The sequence below is a fragment of the Equus przewalskii genome, chromosome 9 (genome assembly GCF_037783145.1).
Source record: "Equus przewalskii isolate Varuska chromosome 9, EquPr2, whole genome shotgun sequence".
Classification (NCBI taxonomy): domain Eukaryota; kingdom Metazoa; phylum Chordata; class Mammalia; order Perissodactyla; family Equidae; genus Equus; species Equus przewalskii.
The window spans coordinates 18,020,568-18,042,414 of NC_091839.1; the positions used below are offsets into that span (position 1 = coordinate 18,020,568).

At 64.1% G+C, this 21,847-nt stretch overlaps 1 protein-coding gene and 1 long non-coding RNA gene across 2 annotated transcripts; one reads left to right on the forward strand and one right to left on the reverse strand.

Moving 5' to 3' along the window:
• Positions 1-1,629: 1,629 nt before the first annotated feature.
• Positions 1,630-21,482, reverse strand: LMTK3 (lemur tyrosine kinase 3). Its single transcript, XM_070558078.1, has 15 exons — positions 21,262-21,482; positions 20,223-20,356; positions 19,832-19,982; positions 19,255-19,331; positions 18,688-18,806; positions 15,308-15,395; positions 14,822-14,970; positions 14,196-14,280; positions 14,000-14,121; positions 13,704-13,853; positions 10,428-12,952; positions 7,397-7,806; positions 5,543-5,678; positions 5,177-5,314; positions 1,630-2,142 (listed from the first exon to the last, which is right to left on the reverse strand). Exons 1-15 carry the CDS (start codon positions 21,335-21,337, stop codon positions 2,126-2,128), a joined length of 4,377 nt encoding a protein of 1,458 aa, XP_070414179.1. The 5' UTR covers positions 21,338-21,482; the 3' UTR covers positions 1,630-2,125.
• Positions 7,693-19,085, forward strand: LOC139073527 (uncharacterized). Its single transcript, XR_011522355.1, has 4 exons — positions 7,693-7,825; positions 8,380-8,499; positions 18,506-18,586; positions 18,951-19,085. It is a non-coding gene; the product is annotated as an uncharacterized lncRNA (long non-coding RNA).
• Positions 21,483-21,847: the final 365 nt, after the last annotated feature.

Genomic DNA, 21,847 nt, shown 5'->3' on the forward strand with positions numbered 1-21,847 from the left:
GACACAGACACACGCAGATGGGGAGAACGCCATGTGAAGATGAAGGCAGAGATGGGGGTGATGCTTCTAGACGCCAAAGCATGCCAGAGATTGCCAGCGAACCACTAGAAGCTGGGGGAAGAAGCCTGGAACGTTCTCCCTCACAGCCTTAAAGGGAACCGGGCCTGCTGACACCTTCATCTTGGACTTCTAACCTCCAGCAGCGTGAGGCAATAAAGGTCTGCAGATTAAGCCACCCAATTTGTGGTTCTTTGTACTGCAGACCTGGTGAACTAATACATTCCTCCTCCCTCAGACCCGGGGGTCCCGGCTCCCAGCCCCTCCTCCCTCAGACCCGGGAGTCCAGGCCCCCAGCCCCTCCTCCCTCAGCCCCGGGAGTCCAGGCCCCCTTCCTCCCTCAGACCCAGGGGCCAGGCTTTCACCTCCCCCTCCGGCGTGGTTCCATGCAGCACCCACCCTAGGCAGGCGCGTCCCAAGAAGAGGCCGAGCACCCCCAGGCCCACCAGCAGGGGCAGTAGTGGGAGGAAGCAGGACCCTAATCCTCTCACTGCCCCATCTCCATCCCCCAGACTTACTTGTGACCCTAATGCCCTCATCCCCTTAATCCCCACGCCAGGAGTCCACAGCATCCCAGTGGGGTACCCACTCCCGGCCCCTTCCCTCCTCTCTCATCCATACAGCATCCCTCAAGTACGGAAATGAATCTGGTACCAAGGTGATGGGGGAAGGTCAAAGCCAGGAGATCAAAGATGCAAAGACAGACCCGGTCAGAGGGAAGAGAGACAGATGGAGGCTACATCAGTCAAGAGCCCGGGAGAAACCGAGAAAACAGTCGAGACAAAAACACAAGGCAGAAAGACATAATAGAAACAGGAAGGTGGCAGGGAGACACTGACAGGGAGAAAAAAGTCAAGACGGGGAGAAAATCAGACAAATCGAAATAGAAGCAGACGGGAAGAAGGAGGGTGAGAGAGACGGACAGAGAGACAGGTAAACACCAGGACAGGTGGAGGCCAGAACTGGGGCCGGGGGGTGGCAAGGAGCTCAAGGGACAAAACCTGAGAGAAATGTGAACAGGCAGACGCGGTTAGAGCGGAAGGCAAGAGAGAATGTCCGGGAAGGGGGTGGTCACGTGGAGAAGCAGGTCAACTGAGGCACAGCCACCGGGGGCAGGAGAGAGACCCTGACCTTCGAGGGACCGGCAGTGCTGTCCCGAGGAAGTGGTGGGATGTGGCCGTGATCCAGCGTGGGCGCTGGCGGGTCGTTTCTGAGCAGCCCCCTCACCAGCCCTGGTCCTGGGCAGCTTCTGGCCAGCGCCACGGGCTCCCTGGTGGAAACACGCCTCTGACCGTAATCGGGCACCTTCCCCAGCCCTCGCTGGCTCCTCGTCGCCTCTTGAACTGTCAGTTGAGGCTGCAGCTGAAGTCAGGGCCGCCGACCCCAGACGCAGAGCCGGGATCCGGAGAAGTAGAGGCGCCGGCGCCCGCTCTGCGCGTGCGCATTCCCGCTTCCGGAGCCTCCACGTGCCCGTCCGTCAAATGGGGCAGCGAGGATGGTGGCGTCTCCCGGGCAGCGCCCGTTCCCCTCATCCGCCCCTCTTCACCCCTGGAAACACACACAGGCCCCGCGTTCCTCCAAAAAGTTGTTTTTGTCTTTTTTAAATAATGTGAAAATGCCACGCGAAGGTTTGAACCAGAGGCCCCTCCAGGGGCCGGGCTGGGGCGGGATGGGGAGACGCGAGATGGGGGGGTCCAGGTCCCCGAAGCCTGCAGCCCGTGTCTGGGGCCGGGAGGGAGGGAGGAGGGGCCTCCGCTGTGCCGAGGGGCTCCAGGCCCGAAGGAGTTCAGTTCACGTCCAAGAAAGGCGGCTCTCCAGGGAGGGGCGAGGGGCTTCCTGCCTCATTTGGCACCGAGGGGGTCGAGGGGCTCAGGGGAGCCTTCCGGGGGGCTGGGGGGTGGGGGGCCAGGGCCTCCCGTTTGGCACATGGTGGGGGAGGGGGAGGGCCCAGCCTCAGGGGCCTCCCCGGAGGCGGCGTCTGTGGTGGCGGCAGTGGCTCCATCGTCCACAGAGGATTCTACTCTCAACTCCTCTTCTGGGGGTGCAGGGGGCTCAGGTCTTCGGGGAGTCAGTTCTCCACGGGGCCTGAGGTTGGAGGGAATGGAGACAGAAAATGAATTACTGGGAGGCAGGTTCATGGCTTCTGGCTCACTCGAGTGAAAACAAAGCCCTGGCTGTGACCCACGAGACCCCCCACGATCTACTCTGTTCTTTTCAGTTCTCACCTCCCCTCTCCCCCACACTCACTCCACTCCAGCCACACCAGCCTCCTCGCTGTTCCTCTGAGGCGCCAAATACAGTCCTGCCCCAGGGCCTTTGCACTTGCTGTTCCCACTCCCTGCCCTTTCCTTAGCCCTTCCACATAAGTCAGGCGCCGGCCACAATGCCCCCACTCAGAGGCCTTCCTGGCCATTCTCGGTCAAACAGTTGCCCCCCTCACCCCCCACCCCAAGTCATTCTATCTCATGAGCTGTGGTTATTTTTCTTCATGTTTTCCCCTCTGGGATAACCCCAGTCTTTGTCGAAGACCTTCTTGTCTGCTTGCCCCTCTAGATCGTAAGCTCATGGAGGACGGGACAGTGGTCACTGCGGCAGCCCCAACGTATGGCACGGGGCCTGGTGCAAAGCGCCCTTCCCCCAGTGGGAAAATCTCTCCCCATGAGCCCCCATCCCCTCAGTGGAAGGAGAGCCCCCGACCCATTCCACAGATCCAGAAAACCAAGGGCTGGGGGTGGAGGTCCTCACCCAGGGCCACACACTGTCGCCCCTGCTCTCCGCCCCACACCTCTTACCTGCGTGGCCCCGGTCGGGTCACAGCCCTCAGCCCTGTCCCTGAGCCTCGGTCACCCTCTCTTTAAATGGGAAGCAGGACCGTGGTCTCCCTTTCAAAGGAGCGGGGGACACTGGGATACGTGGCGTCACCAGCACCCGGTGAACACGGGCCAAGTGGGCAGAGCCATGCTGAGCACAGGGGCTGAGGAGAAGGGGGCCCCGCCACCTGGGCCCCCCACCACGGTCCCGGGGGACAGTCTCGGCAGCTTCCCCGCCCAGCTGCTGGGGGAACATCTGCTAACAGGGGTTCCGCGCGACTGGGCCCCCCCTTCTCTCTCGGTGGCTAAAGGGGAAGTCACCCTCACCGGCTGGCCCTGCCGGCCTCAGCTCTGACTCACCCCTTGGCCAGTGTCCCCACGCCCCGGAGCCCACCCAGCCTGTCCTCATGGGGACCTCAGCAAAGACCTCTGGAGGAAGTGACTTTGGGGTGAATCCTGAGGACGCAGCTAAGTGGAGAGTGAGCCCTCAGCCCCATCCCCCTGCCCTTGACCCCGCCTGGACTCTCCCTCCTGGAGTCTCCCTCTGGCCTCCTCCCCAGCCTCCCTGCCTCCATCGGCCCCCACGTGGCCCCAGGGGTCTTTCTACACCCAGGGCTGACCTGCCGCTCCCTGGCTCACAGCCCTCCCATGGCTCCCTAGTGCCCCCAGGACAAAGTCCTCGCCCCTCAGCGCCCTCTCAAGCCCTGCACAGTCGGCCCTGTCCCCTCTCGCTTCACCCCCTCCACCTGCCCCCCTCTCTAAGCAGCCCCAGATGCCCGCCTCCCTTCTGGTCCGTGAACTGGCCAAGCTCTTTCCTGCCTCAGGCCATTCGCACAAGCTGCTCCGTCTGCTAGCCCTCTGTCCCCTTCCCCTTCACCTAGTTAAGGACAGCCAACCCTTCGAGTCCCTGGTTAGATGGCCCTTCCACCAGGAGACAAAGCCCTCTCCTGGCTCTTCTGCTTTTCAGCAACCCCGAGTTTGCAGTTTCTCATTGCCTGCGGGACAGACTGTGGGGCGAGTGTCTGCGGGCGGGGTGGGCGTCCTGGATCTTGCTCACACCGAATCCCCCGTGCCCAGCACAGTGCCTGCACCCAGCCGATGCTCGGTTAGCATCTACTTAATGAAGCGCAGTAACAGCTACCGGTTAGAGACCACTGCTACGTGACCAGCTCCGGGCCGCAAGCATGGGAAGGATGAAGCTGTTTAACCCCCTCAATAGTTTTATGAGTTAGAGCCTGTTATCATCCCCATTCAACAGATGAGGGAACTGAGGCACAGAGAGGGAAAGTGACTTGCCCTGGGTCACACAGCCGAGAAGTGGCAGAGCCGACTCCTGGATTCAGGCACGATTTGGGGGAGCAGGAATGGGACCGTGCCTGAAAAGGTCCAGTCGCACCTTCTAGCTTCTCAGCTGTGTCCTCCGGACCACCTGCACCTGCCCAGCCGAGTGCAAGCCCCGCATGCAGCGGTGTTCTCCAGAGCGCCAGCAGGAGGCAGCAGAGAGCCCGAGTCCTGCCTCCTCTCTGCGAGAGAGGCCTTAGCTTCGGGACAGCCAGAAACTACAGACGACGTGACCCTCACTCAGCGTGGTCGTGAGGATTAGTGACATGGCCATGTGCAATGCCACAAGCAAAGCACCTGACCAGCGCTGACTACTGGAGCGGTTGCCGACCCAGAGGCCAGGCAGCTGGGTTTGAATCCCGGGTCCTCGTTCCTCTCGATACCTCAGTTTCCTCCTTTGTAAGATGGGGATGAGACTGGAATCCAGCCCATGGGGTGGCAGCGAGGATTAAATGGGTTAAGACGCGGCAGGCACATGCAGGGCCTGTGTGAGCGCTTGTTATTACTGTTAGTGGTGGCGCCATTGCTGTTCTTGCTCGGGGACACCCTGGCCACGTTCTCTCTGCCCTGGTTCCTACTATCCGGCTTGAGCACCCGGGCTCTATCCCTGTCTGCCTCTCATGAACGTGCTCCCCCAAACAGAGGTGGGGTCGGGATCTGGCAAGTGCCAGGCAGGAGTCTAAGCCCACAGACGGGACAAAGATGGGCAAGACCTGGAGGGGATCCTTACAGAAAGAGAAACTGAGGTTGGGGGGGGGGCGGGGGGTGCCCAAGCCCATCTGACTGACACCAGGGTGCAGCGGGGTCTGAGCTGCTTCCAAGTTGGGTGGGGTCTCAGTGATGAGCAGCGAGTGTAGACAGAGAGAGGAAGGAAGAGACTGAGGAGAGAGGCAGGGAAATTCAGAGATGAGGTGGGGAGGGACAGACGGGGACCGGGAGAAACGGGCAGAGAGTCTGAAGCACCGTACCTGCGGGCCGCGCGTCGGGGGCCCGGGCGGGGGGCCCCGGGGTCTCCAGCGCAGGCGAGACGGAGAAGCGGGAGAAGCACAGGGGGGGGCCGGGCGGGGGGAGGAGGGGGAAATCCTCCGCCCACTCGAAACTGCCTCCTGGGGGCGGGGGGCGGGGGGGGGAAGGAGTGTGAGAGAGGAGTGGTCAGACCCCCAGCTTCGGCTCTGCCCTCCGCCCTCGCCCGCTCATCAGGCCCCGCCCCATCTGCCTGCATCATCGCTCCGCCCCAAACCCGCCCACCGCCTAAGGCCCCGCCCACCTCTTGCTCCGCCTCTAGGCCCCGCCCCAAATCTTGCCCCTCCTCCAGGCCCCGCCCCGCCCCTCACCAAAGCCGCTGTCGTTGCTGGGAAACCCATCTCCGGGGGTGGCGGGGTGGGGAGGCGTCGGGGGCGCTGGGGGCGTTGACGGGTCCGTGTCCCCCTCGGGGGGGCCCTGGACGCTCAGTTCGTTGGTTGGCGTCTCCTGTGAAGGCAGATTAGGGGAGGCGAGAGGGGGCTAACCGTCACATCCCACCCGCTGCATCCCAGCAAACAACAAAACCCGCTAACATTTCTGAGGCTTCAGGCATCCCATTTACAAATGGCACTCCCGGGAGAGGCGGCTGGGAGCCCGTAATCTGCCTTCGAAGCCTCAGGTCAGCTTTAACCCCACGCGGCCCCAGGCTCCTCCCCCGACTGCCAAGCCCCGCCCACACCTAAGCAGCCCACCGCAGGAATTCTCTCCTTGCTCCTTGACGGCGCTGCCTCCACGGGAGCCCCTAACCCAGTACTATCTGGTAAGTCCCGCCCCATCTCCATGACCCCTACCTACCTCCGAGATCTTGGCCCCAGGCGTCCAAGTTCGGGTCCCAGAACTACCTGCCCCTATGGTCTTCCAAACCTCTACCCCATCCTACGCACCTCCCGACCCTCCCCCAGGCCCCCAAGCCCCGCTCTCTGAAGTACCCCAGCTCCCCCACTCCAAGGCACCAGGCCCCAGCTCAGGACCCTGTTCTCGCTCATCTCAGGACTTCATCCCGGTATGCCCCGCCCCAGGCTCATCTAGACATGGCCCCAGGCCACAAGCACCACCCCATCCCCCCTTTTTCTCTTCAACGCTATCCTTCCAGACCCAGTTACCCAACACAATCCTCAACCCCGTTCTCTAAGCCCCGCCCCAGCTCATTAGCTATGCCCATCCTTGAACCCACTCTACTACAAGTTGGGTCTCTTAAGCGCTACCTGCAGCCTCTCCACGGCCTGCCCCTAGCGGGTAAAATCCTCTCCATCCTCAACCGGCCCCTTAGGCTCTACCACCGCTAAAGCGCCGGCCACACGCCCCGCCCCAAACTTCGCTAGGCTCCGCCCCCACGATCCAGGCCACGCCCCACCCCTCTCAACATTGTCTCCCTACCTCTCCAGGCTCCGCCCTCTCAGGTGTCTCTCTTTCCTTCCAGATCCGTTCTCACCCTCCAGGCCTCTCCCTCGCCCTCCAGCACCCTCCTTCATCTCAGGCCCCGTCACATCCTCCCCCAGGCTCCGCCCTCACCAGGCCCCGCCCGCACACTCAAGGCCTCATCCCTTCCTCCAGGCCCCGCCCCCAACAGGCCCCACCCCCGCATTCAAGACCTCATCTCTTCCTCCAGGCCCTGCCCCCACAAGGCCCCAGCTTCACACTCAAGGCCTCATCCTCTCCTCCAGGCCCCGCCCCTCCGCAGGCCCCGCCCCCACACTCGGCCGCATCCCGTCCTCCAGGTCCCGCCCCCACACTCCAGGCCTCCCACGTTCTCCAGGCCCCTCCCACCTAGGCCAGTCTTGCCAGCCCCGCTATCCCCGCAGGCCCCGCCCTCCCCGCAGGCCCCACCCTCACACTCAAGGCCTCATCCCCCTCCAAGCCCCTCCCCTCCGCAGGCCCCGCCCCCACACTCCAGGCCTCCCCTGTTCTCCAGGACCCCCCCACCCCTAGGCCAGTCTCGTCAGCCCCGCCCCCGCAGGCCCCGCCCTCCCAGCAGGCCCCTCCCCGCGGGCCCCGCCCCTCCCGCCCGCCGGCCACGCCCCCACGCTCAACGCCGCATCCCTCTTCCAGGCCCCGCCTCCCCGCAGGCCCCGCCCTCCCCGCAGGCCCCGCCCACACACTCAAGGCCTCATCCCTCTTCCAGGCCCCGCCCTCCCCGCAGGCCCCGCCCCGCGCGGCGCGCGCACCTGGTCGAAGAGGTAGACGGTCACGTCCCCGTGGAAGGAGACCATCTTGCGCTTCCTCTCCAGCTCGCTGTCCTCGGGCTCGTCGGCCCCGCGCGGAGACTTGAGCAGCCCCCGCAGCGGGCGGGCCGCGTCCGCGTCGGCGCTGCTCACCACGACGGGCACCGGGGCTGCCCGCGCCCTCCCGGGGCCCCGCGGCCCCGCCGCCGCGCCCGCCGCCGCCTCGTCCTCCTCCTCGTCCTCGTCCTCGTCCTCCCCGTCCTCCTCCGCCGGCCCCGGCGCCCCCGCCCCGCCGGCCTCCCCGCCAGCCGCCCCGGCGTCCGCGCCCTCCCACGGGGGCCGCCGCGGGCCCGGCCCCGGGAACGGCGTGAGCGTGAGCGGCGGCAGCGCCAGCGAGAGCCGAGAGAGCTTGGCTGCGAGGGGAGAGAGCCGGTGAGCCCCCGGGGAAACTGAGGCACGCCCTCCCGCCCCGCCGTGTGGCCTCAGGTCGTCTCAGGCCACAGTCTGGGCCTCAGTTTCCCCCCTCGTGACCCCGAAGGGCTGCACTGGGGCCCCTCTCCACGCACAGTGGGAGACACCTTCCCCTATGCAGTGCTGAACTCTCCATGGCTCCCCAGTGCCCACAGCACAAAGTCCCAACTTGGCCCCGCGGCCCACCAGGCCCGAGTGCCCTGGCCCTGCTGACCTTTCCAGGCTCTGTCCCCTCCTCCTTCTGGCTGGACCTCCATCCAGCCACGGGGGCCCCCTCCTGTTCCCTCACCTCTGAGCCTTTGCATGGGCTGTTCCCTCTGCATGGAACTTCCTTTTCCAACTCAAGTCCTGTTCCTCCTCCGGCTCTGTCTGGGCTTCCAGAGCCTTCAGAGATCTCCCAGGAGCTCAGGCCAGGCCACCCGCTCTGCACCCCACAGCACCCAGCTCCTCTCCTTGCCAGCAGATGATCTCAGCAGATAACTATATTTCTGTTATTAATGTCTGCCTTGCCACAGAACAGAGACTCAGTCGGGCACGTTCCAGCTGCATCCCCAAGCGCCGGGCACACAGAAGTACTCAGTCGATATTTGTGGGATTAATAATTGAATGTTCCCTACTGTGTGATGTTGACCAAGGTACTTTCCCTCTCTGGCCCTGGATCGCCAGACAAAACTGGGGTGTCTAACCGCCTCCAGGCCCTCTCCCTGCCCTGATCACAGCCGGCTGGGAGGGAAGGACTTCAGGTCCCTGGAGTAGGAAACCTGGCTTCGAATCCCAAGCCTACCCTGCTTGCCTGCTGTGTGTCCCTGGGCAAGCAGATCCACCTCTCTGAGCCTCTGCTTCCTCACTGGTAAACGGACAGGGGCCACTCATTCGTCCATTAGTGCATAAGTGAACTTTGTGCCAGGCCCTGTGGGGGGCGATGGTGGGGACGAGAGGAGGGCCAGGGTGAGGAGGGAGAAAGAAGGATGTGGACCAGGTCACTCTCCTCCTCTCAATCACTCTATTCCAGCTTCACTGGCCTTTTGCTAGTCCCTGAACAGGCCAAGTTAGTTCCCACCTCAGTGCCCTCTGTCTGAAACACCCATCCCTCAGATGTGCACCTGGCTCACTTCCTTCACATCTGCTCAAAAGTCACCTCCTCATTGAAGCCTTCCCTGACTATCCATCTCAGGGTGGGCAGACTATAGAGGGAACTATCAGGGGCTGTGGGTGCCCAGAGGGAGGACAGGATGACAGACTTTAGAAATCAGAAAGGCTTCCCAGGGAAGGGGAAATTTGAATGGGGTTTTGAAGGATGAGTAGGAGTTCACGGGGTTAAGAAAACAGGCTATTCCCAGACTCTTCTCACTCAGCAACACCGACCTCCTCCACCCCAGATCCTCTGGGGCATCTTAATTACTCATCCCCTGAGATTTTCCTGCTGCCCGGTGGTCTTTCCTGACGCAGACGGTTGCAAACTCCCCACAACAACTTTGAGGAAGTGGTAGCGTTGTAGGACCACGGGCTTTGAGGAAAGCAAGTTCTGGGCCCCGTCCCCTTCCTGACCTCTTCCTCCAGATCCTCAGGCTCCTGGTAAACGGAGACGATAACCTTTCCCTCGAGTGTGGCTGTGAGGTTGCAGGGCCTGGTCATGTACAACTTTCATCTCAGTATTTAAGGAAATCACGCCTCTGGGGGATTCCAGTGGAACCACAGTCCCTGTGGCCACATCGAAACAGGGCTCTTTTTCTTTCCTCTCCGTTTATCTTCTCTCCAATCATCCTCTCCATGTGACAGAACACTTCCTGTGTCCCTACCAACACTCAGCCTCCAGAACAGGCATTTCTACGGCTTTCAGGTCACCAGCACCACAGGGGGCCGGGCAGGGGCCGAGGATCCCTGGGTCCCCGCCTCGGGCAGCTCAGGGCTGGGCACACTGGACAGATGCCTCAGCTGGTTGGCAAGTTCAGACCAGAGACCACACGCTGGCAGCTCAGCCCACAGACAGGCTTCCTCTGAATCAGTTTCAACCACAAAAACAGCCAGAACTCCGGTTTAAAAGGGAAAAGCGGCAGGTCTGGCAACACCAGGTGGGCATTCCCCAGTGGAACCGAGGAGTGGCCGCATTTTCTCCCCAGCTCCCACCCCACCTCTCCCAGCCGACTTGATTCATTCCCCAGTGCTGTCTGGCCCGCCGTGGGCATCTGAGTTTGAGACCCCTGGTCTGGGCAAATCGCAGTAATGAAAGCGGGGGCTTACGAATGCCAGGCCCTGGGCTAAAGGCTTTGGAAGTCCTAACTCATTGAACCTCACCTCACAACAACCCTTTGAGGGAGGTGCTCTCCTTGTTTATATTTGGCAGATGGGGAAACTGAGGCACAGAGAAGTAAGGTCATTTGTCCAAAGTCACAGAGCCAGGGAGGGCAAGAGCCAGGATTTGAGCCCGGGCGGTGTGGCTCATCACCAGCCTGACTTGTCGGGCACCCAGGTGCCCGAGATGCTCCTCGGCACCCCCGGACCTCGGAAGGAGCCAGGCCTTGGCCCCCCACCGCACCCCCCGTGCTCCCAGCAGCCTCCTCACCTTTGATCTGCTCGCTGTTCCCCTGAGGGGGTCCCAAGTCCAAGAACAGCCGTGGCATCTCGGGGCCCTTCCTCTCGGGCTTGGGGGGGTCCGCGTCGCCGCTGGGGGCCGTGTCTCCGCCGGCCCTGCTGTCGGGGGCCCCGGGCTCTCCCGCGGGGGCCGCCTCCGGCCTGGCTCTCTGGGGCGCCGGCTCCGGCCTCCTCGGCTGGGCTTCCACCGACGGCGGCGGCGGCGGCGGCGGCTGGGGCCTCGTGCTGTCTGCCCATCCGGCCTTTGCGTCCACGCCGCTTCCGAGGCCGCCGCCGGGGGCCATCCCCGTGCCCGCTGGGGCTCGGCCCCCACTCCCGAGGTCCAGCCTCCCAGCCCCGGGGGCTCTCGGTGCCCCCCCAGTCTCGGGGGCTCTCCTCTCGGTCCCGGGTTCCAGCACCCCGCTCCTGGGGGCTGGGCCAGTGGGGCCAGGGGCTGTCTCCCCGCCGCTCCGGGGCCAGGCCGCGGCGCCGGGCGCGGGGGCTCTCTCCTGCGAGGTCTCTGGGGCCGGTCCCCCGATCGTGGGGGCTGGACCCCCACTCTCGGGCATCTTCTCCCAGGGCCCTGGGGCTTTCCGAGGCCCAGTCTCTGGCAGCCTCTCCATGTTCCTGGGGAGTTTCAGGCCCCCATTCTCTGACACCTTCTCCTCGATCTTTGGGGGTGTCAGCCCCCCATTCGCCAGCACTTTCTCTTCTCTCTCGGGGGACCTCAGCTCCCCATTCGCCAGCACTTTCTCCTCCCTCCTTGGGGGTGTCAGCTCCCCATTCGCCAGCACTTTCTCTTCTCTCTCTGGGGACCCCGGGCCCCCATTCTCCGCCACCGTCTCCTCGAGGCCCTGGGCTCTCTGTCCCCCGTTCTCCAACGCTGTCACCCCGTTCACAGGGACGCTCAGGTCCTCGTTCGGCCTTGGGGCTTTCTTCCCGCTGCCCAGGACTGCAGGGTCCCTGCTCAGGCCCGGGGCTTTCTCTCTGTTCCCGGGGCCTCTCCCTGCCTTCCTGGGCCCCGTCTCGCGGGGGTGTCCCCCCTTCTCGCCCAGGAGGTTCCTTGTCACGTCCTCCCGCAGGGACATCAGCAGCTGCTCGGTGCTCACTTGAACTACGAAGGTCGGCTTCTCTCGGGTCCCCGGGGGACCCGGGTCTGGGGGTGGCCGGGGCGCTCCCGGGTCGGGGGGCTCGGGGGGAGCCCGCGGTCGAGGGACCCCTTCCTCCTCGGCCGCCCCCCCTCCTGGGAAGGCTCCCTCGGGGGAAAAAGGGGTCTCGGTCTCGTAGCCGCTGTCCCCCGGCTTGGGGCCCGGCGACGACAGGCCTGAGCCGGGACTGGCCACGGCCGAGGGGGGGTCGGGGGACACGGCCGGGTCCGAGGGGGCCCGGGGAGGTGGCGGCGGGGGGGGGGGAGCGGGAGGTGGCCCCCGCCCGGGGTACTGGGGCGCCGCCGCCCCCATGAGGGGGTCCAGAAACTCGGGGGGGGCCGAGGTGGGGGGGGCCAGGGGCAGGTCGGCCAGGGAGCCCCGCTCTGCCCGCAGGGAGGAGTCGTCCTCGGGGGCATGAGGGCAGCCGAGAGCAGGGTGGCCCCCCCAGCCGGCGACGGCGTCCCCCCGCTCGAGGGGCAGGCAGGAGCAGGCCCCCTCGCGGCTGCACAGAGGACAGGGCAGGGGCCCCCGGCGGCTGGGGCCACCCCCAAGGCTGCTGCTGGTCTCCCCGGGGGAGCTGCCCTCCTCCTCCTCCTCTTCCTCTTCGGCCCAGGGGGCGGCCCCCCGCTCCCCCAGCACCTCGGCAGGGTCTCCCGCCAGGGTCTCCCCGGCGCCCCGGCCCTCGGGGTCCCAGCCACTCAGGAGGAAGCTGCCTGACGCTGAGGACTGGGCGGGGAAGGGCCGGGGCGCAGGGAAGAGGGGGGAGGCCCAGGTCTCGGACACCAGCTGGGGGACCTCGGAGGGGGCCTGGGGGGCCTGGGGGGCAGGCACTCCTGGGTCCAGGGGGTCCCAGTCGTTGGGGAAGAGGGGCTCGGGTGGGGAGCCGTGCTCCTCGAGGCGGATGTAGTACTCGCTGCTCACCGAGGGGCTGCGGGCGCTGATGACGGGCAGCACGCTCGGCGTGGACAGCGCCTCGTAGAAGGGGTTGGAGGGGTTGGCATGGGGGGCCGGGGGTGCGGACGCCGGCTGCCAGGGGGGCGCCCCCCCGCCCCGGCCGGCCCCCCGCCGCGCCTTCTCCCACAGGCACTCAAGGTTGAGGCCACGGCTGCTCTCGGTGACCGTGAGCACGTCGTCGGGGTCGGCCCCGGGGAAGCCATCCAGGAGGGGGAAGGGCGAGGAGAGGGTCCCCGGGCGGGGCGCGCTGTGCTGCGGGGGCCAGGGCCAGGGGAAGGGGCCGTCCCGGGGTGGGGGCGGCGGAGGCGGGGGCCGCGGGGGCCGCTCGGAGAGCAGGTAGGTGAGCTGCAGCTGGAGGTCAGAGGCCGAGGGGCGCTGCGCAGGCGGCCGCCAGCAGGACTGCAGGATATCGTACCTGGGGAGAGGCAGCGGCAAGAAAGAGGAGGACAGAGTCCCGGGGGGTGTCACTGGGGGCAGGCAGAGACCCAGAGAGAGGGGGACAGGGACCCAGAGAGAGGGGGACAGAGACCCAGGGAGAGGGGAACAGAGATCCAGAGAGAGGGGGACGACAGGGACCCAGAGAGAAGGGGACAGGGACCCAGACAGAGGGGGACAGAGACCCAGAGAGAAGGGGACAGAGACCCAGAGAGAGGGGGACAGGGACCCAGAGAGAGGGGGACAGGGACCCAGAGAGAAGGGGACAGGGACCCAGACAGAGGGGGACAGAGACCCAGAGAGAAGGGGACAGGGACCCAGAGAGAGGGACAGGGACCCAGAGAGAAGGGGACAGGGACCCAGACAGAGGGGGACAGAGACCCAGAGAGAAGGGGACAGGGACCCAGAGAGAGGGGGACAGGGACCCAGAGAGAGGGGGAAAGAGACCCAGGGAGAGGGGGACAGGGACCTAGGGGACAAGGGAGACAAGCAAGCAGCAAGGGGTCTTCCAGGGTTGAATAAAGCAGGGCTCAAACACCAGGTCTGCTCCTCCATGCCTCAGTTTCCCCCCTCCAAGTACCAGATGCTGGCCGAGGGATGAGGACGTGCCTGCTGGCTCTAGGGATGGTAGCGAGTGGGGAGTGAGATTGCGGCTGGGTGAAAAAGGAGGGGGAGTCCGGGGCCACGCTGGGGGGGTGGTCAGGGGTCCGAGCAGGCCCCCCCGCCCTCACCAGTAGTCCGCGTAGGGCAGCTTGAGCCTCGGCCGGGCCAGCTTGACGTGCTGCTGGCGGACGACAAAGGCGAGGACCTCCTCGTCTGACAGGTGGCGGTAGGGCTGCGCCCCGAACTCAAAGAGCTCCCACAGGGTCACCCCCAGGGACCTGCGGGGAGCAGAGGGCAGAGGGAGGTCAGAGCCCCGCCCCGCCCCGCCCGGGGGCCGCCCCTCCGGGCCTCAGTTTCCCCACCCGCGGAGGCCCCGGCCCTCCCCGTGCCGGCGCCGCCGCCCCTGCGCCCGGCCGGCCCTCACCAGATGTTGCTCTCGCGGCTCTGGTCCACCACGAGGAAGCTCCCGTGCACCTCCCCGAGGAGCTCGGGCGCCGCCCAGCGCAGCGGGATCCACAGGCGCTCGGGGGTCAGGTAGTAGTCCTCCTGGGGGCGGGCCGGGCGGGGTCAGGCGGGTCGGGGCACCCCCCGCCCCCGCCCGGATGGAGGGCAGCCCGTACCTTGTAGTTGCTGTGGGCCAGCCCGTAGTCTCCGATGCGCACGGTGAGGTCGGAGGTCAGCAGGCAGTTGCGCAGGGCCAGGTCACTGGGGGCGAGCGGGGAGCGACGTGAGAAGGGGCGGCCTGCGCCCCATGCCTTGCCTCGCCTCGCCTCGCCTCCGCCCGCCGTCCAGAATCCTCCCCTTCCCTCTCCTTTCCTCACTCCGCCTCCTCCTCCCGTTTCCTCCGCCTCGCAGGCCACCTCCCTCCTGGCTCCTCCCCCTCCTGGCCCCTCCCTCTCCTCTGTGACCCCGCCTTCTCTCCTGACTCCTCCCTCTCTTCTGTGGCCCCGCCTCCTTTCCGGACTCCTCCCTCTCCTGGCCCCTCCCTCTCCTCTGTGACCCCGCCTCCTTTCCTGACTCCTCCCTCTCTTGGCTCCTCCCCTCCTCCCTCTCCCCTCCTGACTCCTCCCCTCTTCTGACTCCTCCCTCTCCTCACCCCTCCTCTTCTCCTGACTCCTCCCTCTCCTCTGTGACCCTTCCTCCCCTCCTGGAACCCCACCCCTGTGGCCTTGCCTCCTTCCCCTAAGCAGTGCCCCCTACACACACTCCTCCCCATGAGTGCTCCCCGTGGCTCCTCAGCCGCCACCTGTGCACGTAGTTGTGGGAGTGGAGGTGCGCCAGCCCGCGGGCGATCTCCAGGCCCATCCTCTGCAGTGTCCGCAGGTCTCGAGGGGGCAGCTCAGGGGACAGGCCCTCGGGGGGCCGCTGGGCCCGGAGGTAACGCTTCAGGTCCCCCTGGAAGGGAGGGCAGGGTGGGGTCAGCACCACCACCCCGTCCCCCGCACCCACACATCCAGCCACTCCAAGGCGAGGATGGGGGCGGCCTCTGCTCTCAGTGGGCAGCCCCTCTGAGCCTCAGTTTCCCCTGCTGCTTGGAGCAGAATAATAACAGAAGCCGCCTCTCCTGCTAGTTGGGTGCGCGCCACCTGCAGAGTGAGTGCTCCTGTACAGCAAACGGTGTTTCCGCATGTCACACAGGTGTTGCCATGATGACGTCATTGCCAAAGATTTCTAGGACCCTAGGCTTCCCCCAGCCCACCCTGTCCAGCATCCCCTCCCCCCAGCCCCTCACCAGTTGACAGAACTCCATGATGAGCAGAAAGGGCAGTGTCTCCACACAGACGCCCAGGCACTGGAGGACATTGGGGTGCTGCAGGCTCCTGGGGGGGAGGTAGCTGGTCAGGAGACAGCCCTCGTCCCACCCCAGCCCCTGTCCCACCCCCACCTCCCAGCAAGACAAAACTGTTGCTTCAACCGCCTTGGTCTCAGTTTCCCTTTCTCAGGGTCTCCCCCGGTACACACACACTCCTCCCCCGGCCCCCATCTCAGGACTGCCCCACTGTCCCCCAGTTCCGGGGCCAGGTCCCCAGGCGCCTCTTTGCCCCTCATTCCTCCTCACCCTGCCCCCAGGCTTCCTTCCTGCCCCCTGATGCTCCCCCATCCCCTCTCCTCCCCAGCTTGAGCCTCCTCCTTGCCTCCTGGCCTCTCCTCCCTGCCTCCTCCCAGCCTCCGGGCTCTCCCTTTCAGTCTGTCCCTGACCTGCCACTCACGTGGCTCCCCAGCACCCCAGGACAAAGCCTGGCTCACTCCTCAGTCCTTCCTGCCCCTCTGGTGCCCACTGCCTTCCACAGGGTCCCCCTCTCACCCCCGTCTGCATCTCCCCAGACATGCAGGTGCCTGCTCAGGCTCCGGGCCTCTGCCCGTACAGTTCTCTCTGCAGACCACACCGTCCCTTCACCCAGTGCTCCTTACCCCTCAGGCCTCGGCCTCGACATCATTTCCCCAAGAACCATCACTGCCCACCAACCCTGGGGCGCATACCCCTCCTTCAGCCTCACACTGTGGGTAAGAGAGGTCGGGGGTTTGAATCCTGTCTCCGCCTTTCCCAGGCATGGGACCTCACAGAAGTCACTTCACCTCGCCCCACCTCAGTTTCCCTCATCTCTAAAATGGGGACAGTAACAGTTACTCCCTCATGCAGTCGTGGAATTTAATGAGATTGGAGAGGAGCTGGCACCCAGGAAAAGATCCTCTCGATTCTATTTTCACCTGTGGTTTGATTCTCATCTCGCCCTGCATTTTCACTGCGTTTTCCCGCCTCCTTGCCTTTGCAAGTGCTGTCGCCTCTGCCTGGAACACGCTTCCCACAATGCTTTGCATGACGCACCCTCCTCCCCGCCCCCCATCCCATCGGAAGCTCCCGTGTCTCTGCCGCGTCCTGCCTTACTTCCTCACGGCGCTGAGGCTCTGATATTTTCGTTTTGAGACTTCTTTCTTCATTTATTTATTTATTGTGCATCTCCTCCACTAGGCGGTGAGCTCTATCTACCAGGACAAGGATATGGGGCTTTTTGTTCATGCGGCCATGTCCCCAGTGCCTAGACTAGTAGGTGCACCATAAAAATGTGCAGAATGAGGGGCCGGCCTGGTGGCATACTGGTTAAGTTGGCACTCTCTGTCTCAGCGGCCCTGGGTTCACGGGCTCAGATCCTGGGTGTGGACCTACACACCGATCATCAAGCCACACTGTGGCGGCGTCCCACATACAAAATAGAGGAAGATGGGCACAGATGTGAGCTCAGGGCCAGTCTTCCTCAACAACAACAACAACAAATTGTGCGGGATGAAGGATTTTACCCTGATACATGGCCTGGAGTCTGTGGGAAGATTCAAACATTCCGGGCTTGCAGCCCAGAGCCTGGCTCAGGGTAGGGGTGAAGCAAGTTATTTTCCCACTGGGGTCTGGTGGGAGGTAGGCGCCACTAATGGGCCGGGGGCACAGTGCCCAGCATGTGCTAGGGCTGGAACTCCCAAGGTGGGAGGTTTGGGATGGAAGATACGGAAGGAAGCTTGGTTCACTGCACATCCACCAATCTGAGCCAGGGCCGGCCACTTCTGTTATCAAACTCTCCCAACAACCCTGCTAGGCAGGATGATGTTTCCCAGTCGATCCAGAGGAAACGGAGGCTCAGAGAAGTGAAGTGACTTGCCCCGGGTCACACAGCTGGGAACAGCAGCAGAGTTGGCATCTGATCTCACGTCTCTGGCTCGCTCAGCAAACATCTACCGAGGGCCGATGGCACTTGTGCTCGGGCCACAAGACAGACCCGGAGCTGCCACCATAGTGCTGCCGTCTCCAACAGACCTTTCTGTGAAGGTGGCAGTGTTCTAGACCCGAGCTGTCTAACACAGGAGCCACTGGCCCTATGCGGCTACTGAGCCGTTGAAATGTGGCGAGTGTAGCTCAGGAACTGAATCTTTAATTTGATTTCATTTTATTTCACATAAATTGAAACAGCCCTAAGTGGCTAGCGGTTGCCAGCACGGGTCCAGAGAGAGAGAGGCAAATAAGCAAGTAAACAGACAACATGATGACAAGCGGGGAGACGTGTTATGACGAAAATACACGAGCTGATGTGCTGAGCGTCCCAGGGCCTCCTTCGGTGGGGGCGTGTCAGGGGAAACCTTTCTGAGCTGAGACCCGAGGAGGGGAAGGGAGCCCACCATCCAAAGCTGGGGGTGGGTGAGCCAGGAGTGGTATTCCAGACAGAGCGAACAGCAAGGACAAAGGCCCTGAGGCAGGGAAGAGGCTGATATGTGGAAGGGTTGGTGAGGGGTGACTGGGGCCAGGGGGCCAGTGGCAGGAAGGGAACAGGGTCAGGCGGTGCAGGGCCTGTGGGCCGTAGGAGGGAGTAGGACTTTGTCCTATGGGCAATGGGGAGCCATCGGAGGTTTTAGAGCAAGAGAGTGATAAGGCCCAATGTCTGTGTCTCTGGGATAAAGCCCACTTTACAACCTGATAAGGAGTCTCTGTATACACACCCTTTCTGTGACAGGGCACGGACTCTCTCACAAGGCACTTAGCCAGCGAATGTTGACCTAGTCCTTGTCTAGAAGCCCTGAGAGGGGAGGGGAGACTGCGCAGGGGAGGGATAGAGTCCTGCCTTCCCTGACCTCCCAGTCCAGTGGGGACAGAGCCAAGGGCACACAGCTCCTCAATGGCCATTTGGAGCGCCTGCTCAGAACCCTGGTCTGTGATTCTGATGTGACCCTCCCTCACCCATGAGCAGGCCCTGAGGAAGGGGACCACCAAGATGTACCCAGTGCTTAACACAGGGTGACCTCACATCCTCCCAGCTGCCCTCCACATGAGGGCTTCCTGGCCTCACGTTCCAGATGAAGATACTGAGGGTCAGAATGGAGAGCACATGGCTCAGCTTCTGTGCTCTCCCCTTGCCTTCATCATACTGTCTCTTGCTTCTGTCCCAAGGAAGAACCCGAGGCTCAGAGAGGGAAATTCTCTTGACTGAGTGGCACAGCCAGGAAGAGGTGGATCCGGATTCGAACCCAGGTTTGACCCCACGCTATACTTCTCGCATTCGTTACCTCCCTGAGGCGCAAACTCGGATATTTGGGCCTCGAGGGCCCACGTCCACCGAGAAGTCCCGGTACCTGTACGGCTGTGCTTCCGAGATGAACTTGCGCTGCTCGAGGGGCCCCGCGCTGGCTCGGAGCTCCTTCACCACCACCTGGGCTGGGGTGTAGTCGGAGAAAATCTCTCCCAGGATCACCTGGTCAAGGGGGGCCGGGGAGTCAGCGCGTGCGGTTTCCCCAGGCCTGTCCCCTGGCACCACATCCGCCCCACCGCAGGACTCCCAACCTCCCCCCCTTCACAGCATCTCCCTTCCTAGCCCACCTCCCTCATCCCCCAGCAGATGCGAGGTGAGAGACTCACAGGCCCAGAGTCCGATGGACGCAGGGACGGTTGGAAGGATGGACAGACTGACGTGTGGAGAGCCGGGTGGCGACGGAGTGGTCAATGGAGTGAGGAGGGAGGCGCTGACCGACAGATGTGGGGGGGGTGGGGGGGTGGGAGTGGGTGAGAGGTGGACAGGAAGGGTGGGCTGAGGGGGCCGGGGGACAGATGAGACGTGGTGGGAGCAGGGGGATGGAGACAGGACAGGAGCACAGCCCCGGAATGTATGGACGCCCGTGCCTCCCACCCCCCGCCCCACTCACCTTCCCAAACCAGCCACTTCCAATCTCTTGTAGGTAGCTGAGGTGCTGGCGGCTAAGGCCCAGGGGGGTGGTCATGTCTGGGGGGGAAAGAGGGAGGCCCCTGAGCCTCTCTCCCCTCCCAGTGCCCCCAGCACCCGTCAACTCAGTGGGGACTGAGGGGAAAGCAGACACCAATCTCTTCTCCTTGGCTGCCCCCAACATTCCCTGATGGGATGGCAGCCTCCTCATTGGCCGCCCACAAGCTTCCAGCGTCCAATCTGTCCTGCCCTTTGCTGTCCCAAGATCCTGTGACGTGACCTCAGCCTGCCACTGGCTGTCTCTGAGATTGAGATCCAGGATGACCTCACCATGGACTGCCCCACAAGAACTCCCAGAGCTGGTTTCAGATTAAGGGATCGCTTCCACCAAGATGATCTCTGACTCCCTATGGGCTGCTTCCAAGATTCTGCGGCTCCCATCTCTGCCTTTCCCCTCGGCCGCCCGGGGCCTCAGCTCCCTGGCCCCTGAGGGGAGACTCTCGGGGCCTTCCATCCCATCCCTGGGGCCGTGGGGTCCTCGTCAAGGTGCCGGGCAGTACCTGAGTGTGAAGGCTGCGGGGCAGGCATCGGCAGGGAGACCTCGGCCAGCGGGAGAATGTAGACATCAGGCAGCGACTGTGAGGAGGAGGTCTCCTCCGCTGGCGGAGTGTACTCCCCGGAGCAATCCTCCCCTTCAGGGTTCTCAAACTCCTGGGGCCGGGAGGGGTGAGAGGTGGAAGAACATAGGGCTGAGACATGCCATCGTCCTTTTTGTCATAACTGTCCCCCAATCCCAGCCCAATTTCCATCCCAAGACTCCGGGTCTTGCCATAACTTCAGGCCCAAAGGCGCTCTGGGGCTTACTGCCCCCTCCCCCACCAACCACCTGGGTCGGGGAAAATGCCTTGCTGGAATCTTCCTCCCCACCTGGAATCCCCTCATGCGCCTCACCTTGAAGCCAACATCACCCCGTTTGCAGCACAGACAGGTGAGGAGGAGGAAGATGAAGGCCAGCAGGCCCGAGCAGGAAATGAGGACCACGGCGTAGGGAGGAGCCAGAGGGGCCCGGCCCGGGGCGAATCCATCTGTGGGCACAGGGCTGGGCTGGGGTCCTGGCCTCAAGCCCCAGGCTCCCAGAGTCAAGCCCCTCCCATCCTGGCCAGTTTTGACTACAACTCCCATGATGCTCTGCAACCAGGGGCCCCTTGGCAGAGGAGCCAGATGGCCCAGGGCATTGTGGGAGTTGCAGTTTGGGGCCTTCTCAGGTGGCTAGGTTGGGGGTGGGGTCCCTCCTCTCGCTCCAAGCTGGGACCACCCCCCACCTCCATCCCGTCACCTCACCCCAGGCTCGGAGGAATTCCAGTGAGGACTGAGGGGAGGAGGAGTCATAGTGGAGGCTGGAGCTCTCAGAATTTAAAATACGCTCCCACGGACAGCCTCAGTACCCCCTATTTGGGGAAGAGGTTGACCCTCCAACTGCAGGCTGGGAGAAGATTCTTGCCCCGTGCGGGAGTCCCCTAGCTAGGGGGCTTGAGACCTGTCTCTTTTAGGGACGTTTGGAGCACACATATGTCCTCTGTCCCCAGTGCAAGCCCCCGAGAAGGCAACTCCGCAAGCCCTGGTCTCCCCCAAAGCGAGAGACAGCCTCCTGTGCTGTGACCCCCTTGGAAACGCTATTCCTCCCGTCTGCCCCCAATCCTCCCAGAGGCCCTGTCCTTCCCTGGCTCCCTGCACACACCTGCACGCACACATGCGTGTGCACACACACACACACACATGTTGCCCAAACGGACCCCTCCCCACCCAGCCCCCAGCCTTCCTCCCACAGGCCCCGCCGACAGAGACACCGTCCCTGCGGCTCCTCGGGCCTGGCTCGGTTGCAGGAAGACGCGCACACAGGTGATGGAGTCGGAGCCCCGCAGACGGACCCCCAGGCAGGCCAGGGTGGGGGTGGGGGCCGCTGGACAGCCGGATGGCCGGACAGACTCACCGGGGTGGGCCGGGGACGCCAGGCAGCCGGAGGCGGAGACGGCCGCGAGGAGGATGAGGGCGCCGGGGGCAGGCATCTTGTCGAGGATGGAAGGGAGGTGGAGGTGGTGGCGGCTGGGGAGGAGGGGGGGGCGGGCCCTCAGCCCCCAGCCATGGGGACCCGCACGACCCTGGCCTCCTCCCGGCCCAGGAGAGGGGCAGGAGACGCAGGACAGGGGGAGGGAGGGGCTGCTTAGTGGCTCAGGTACCCCCCTCCCCCTCTTTGAAGGGACAGACAGATGAAGGGATGGAGAGGCAGACAGAGGAGAGGAGCTGGGGAACCGGGGTTGCTGGGGTGGGGGGGGGGGAGAGGGTAGGATGGGGGGGGAAGAATGAGGGCCCCGCCCCCGAGGGCAGCCGGGATTGGGGGAGCAGAGAGCCTGTCAGAGGAAGGGTAGGAGGAGGGAGGAAGGAGGGAGGATGGAGGGAGGATGGAGCGTCGTCATGGCAACTGGCTCCCCAGTAGCATTGGCTGCCAGGAGGGAGGGGAGGGGGTGGGACAGACAGGGACCAGCAGACCCTTGGGGGGGGGGGGTTGCAGGGCCCAG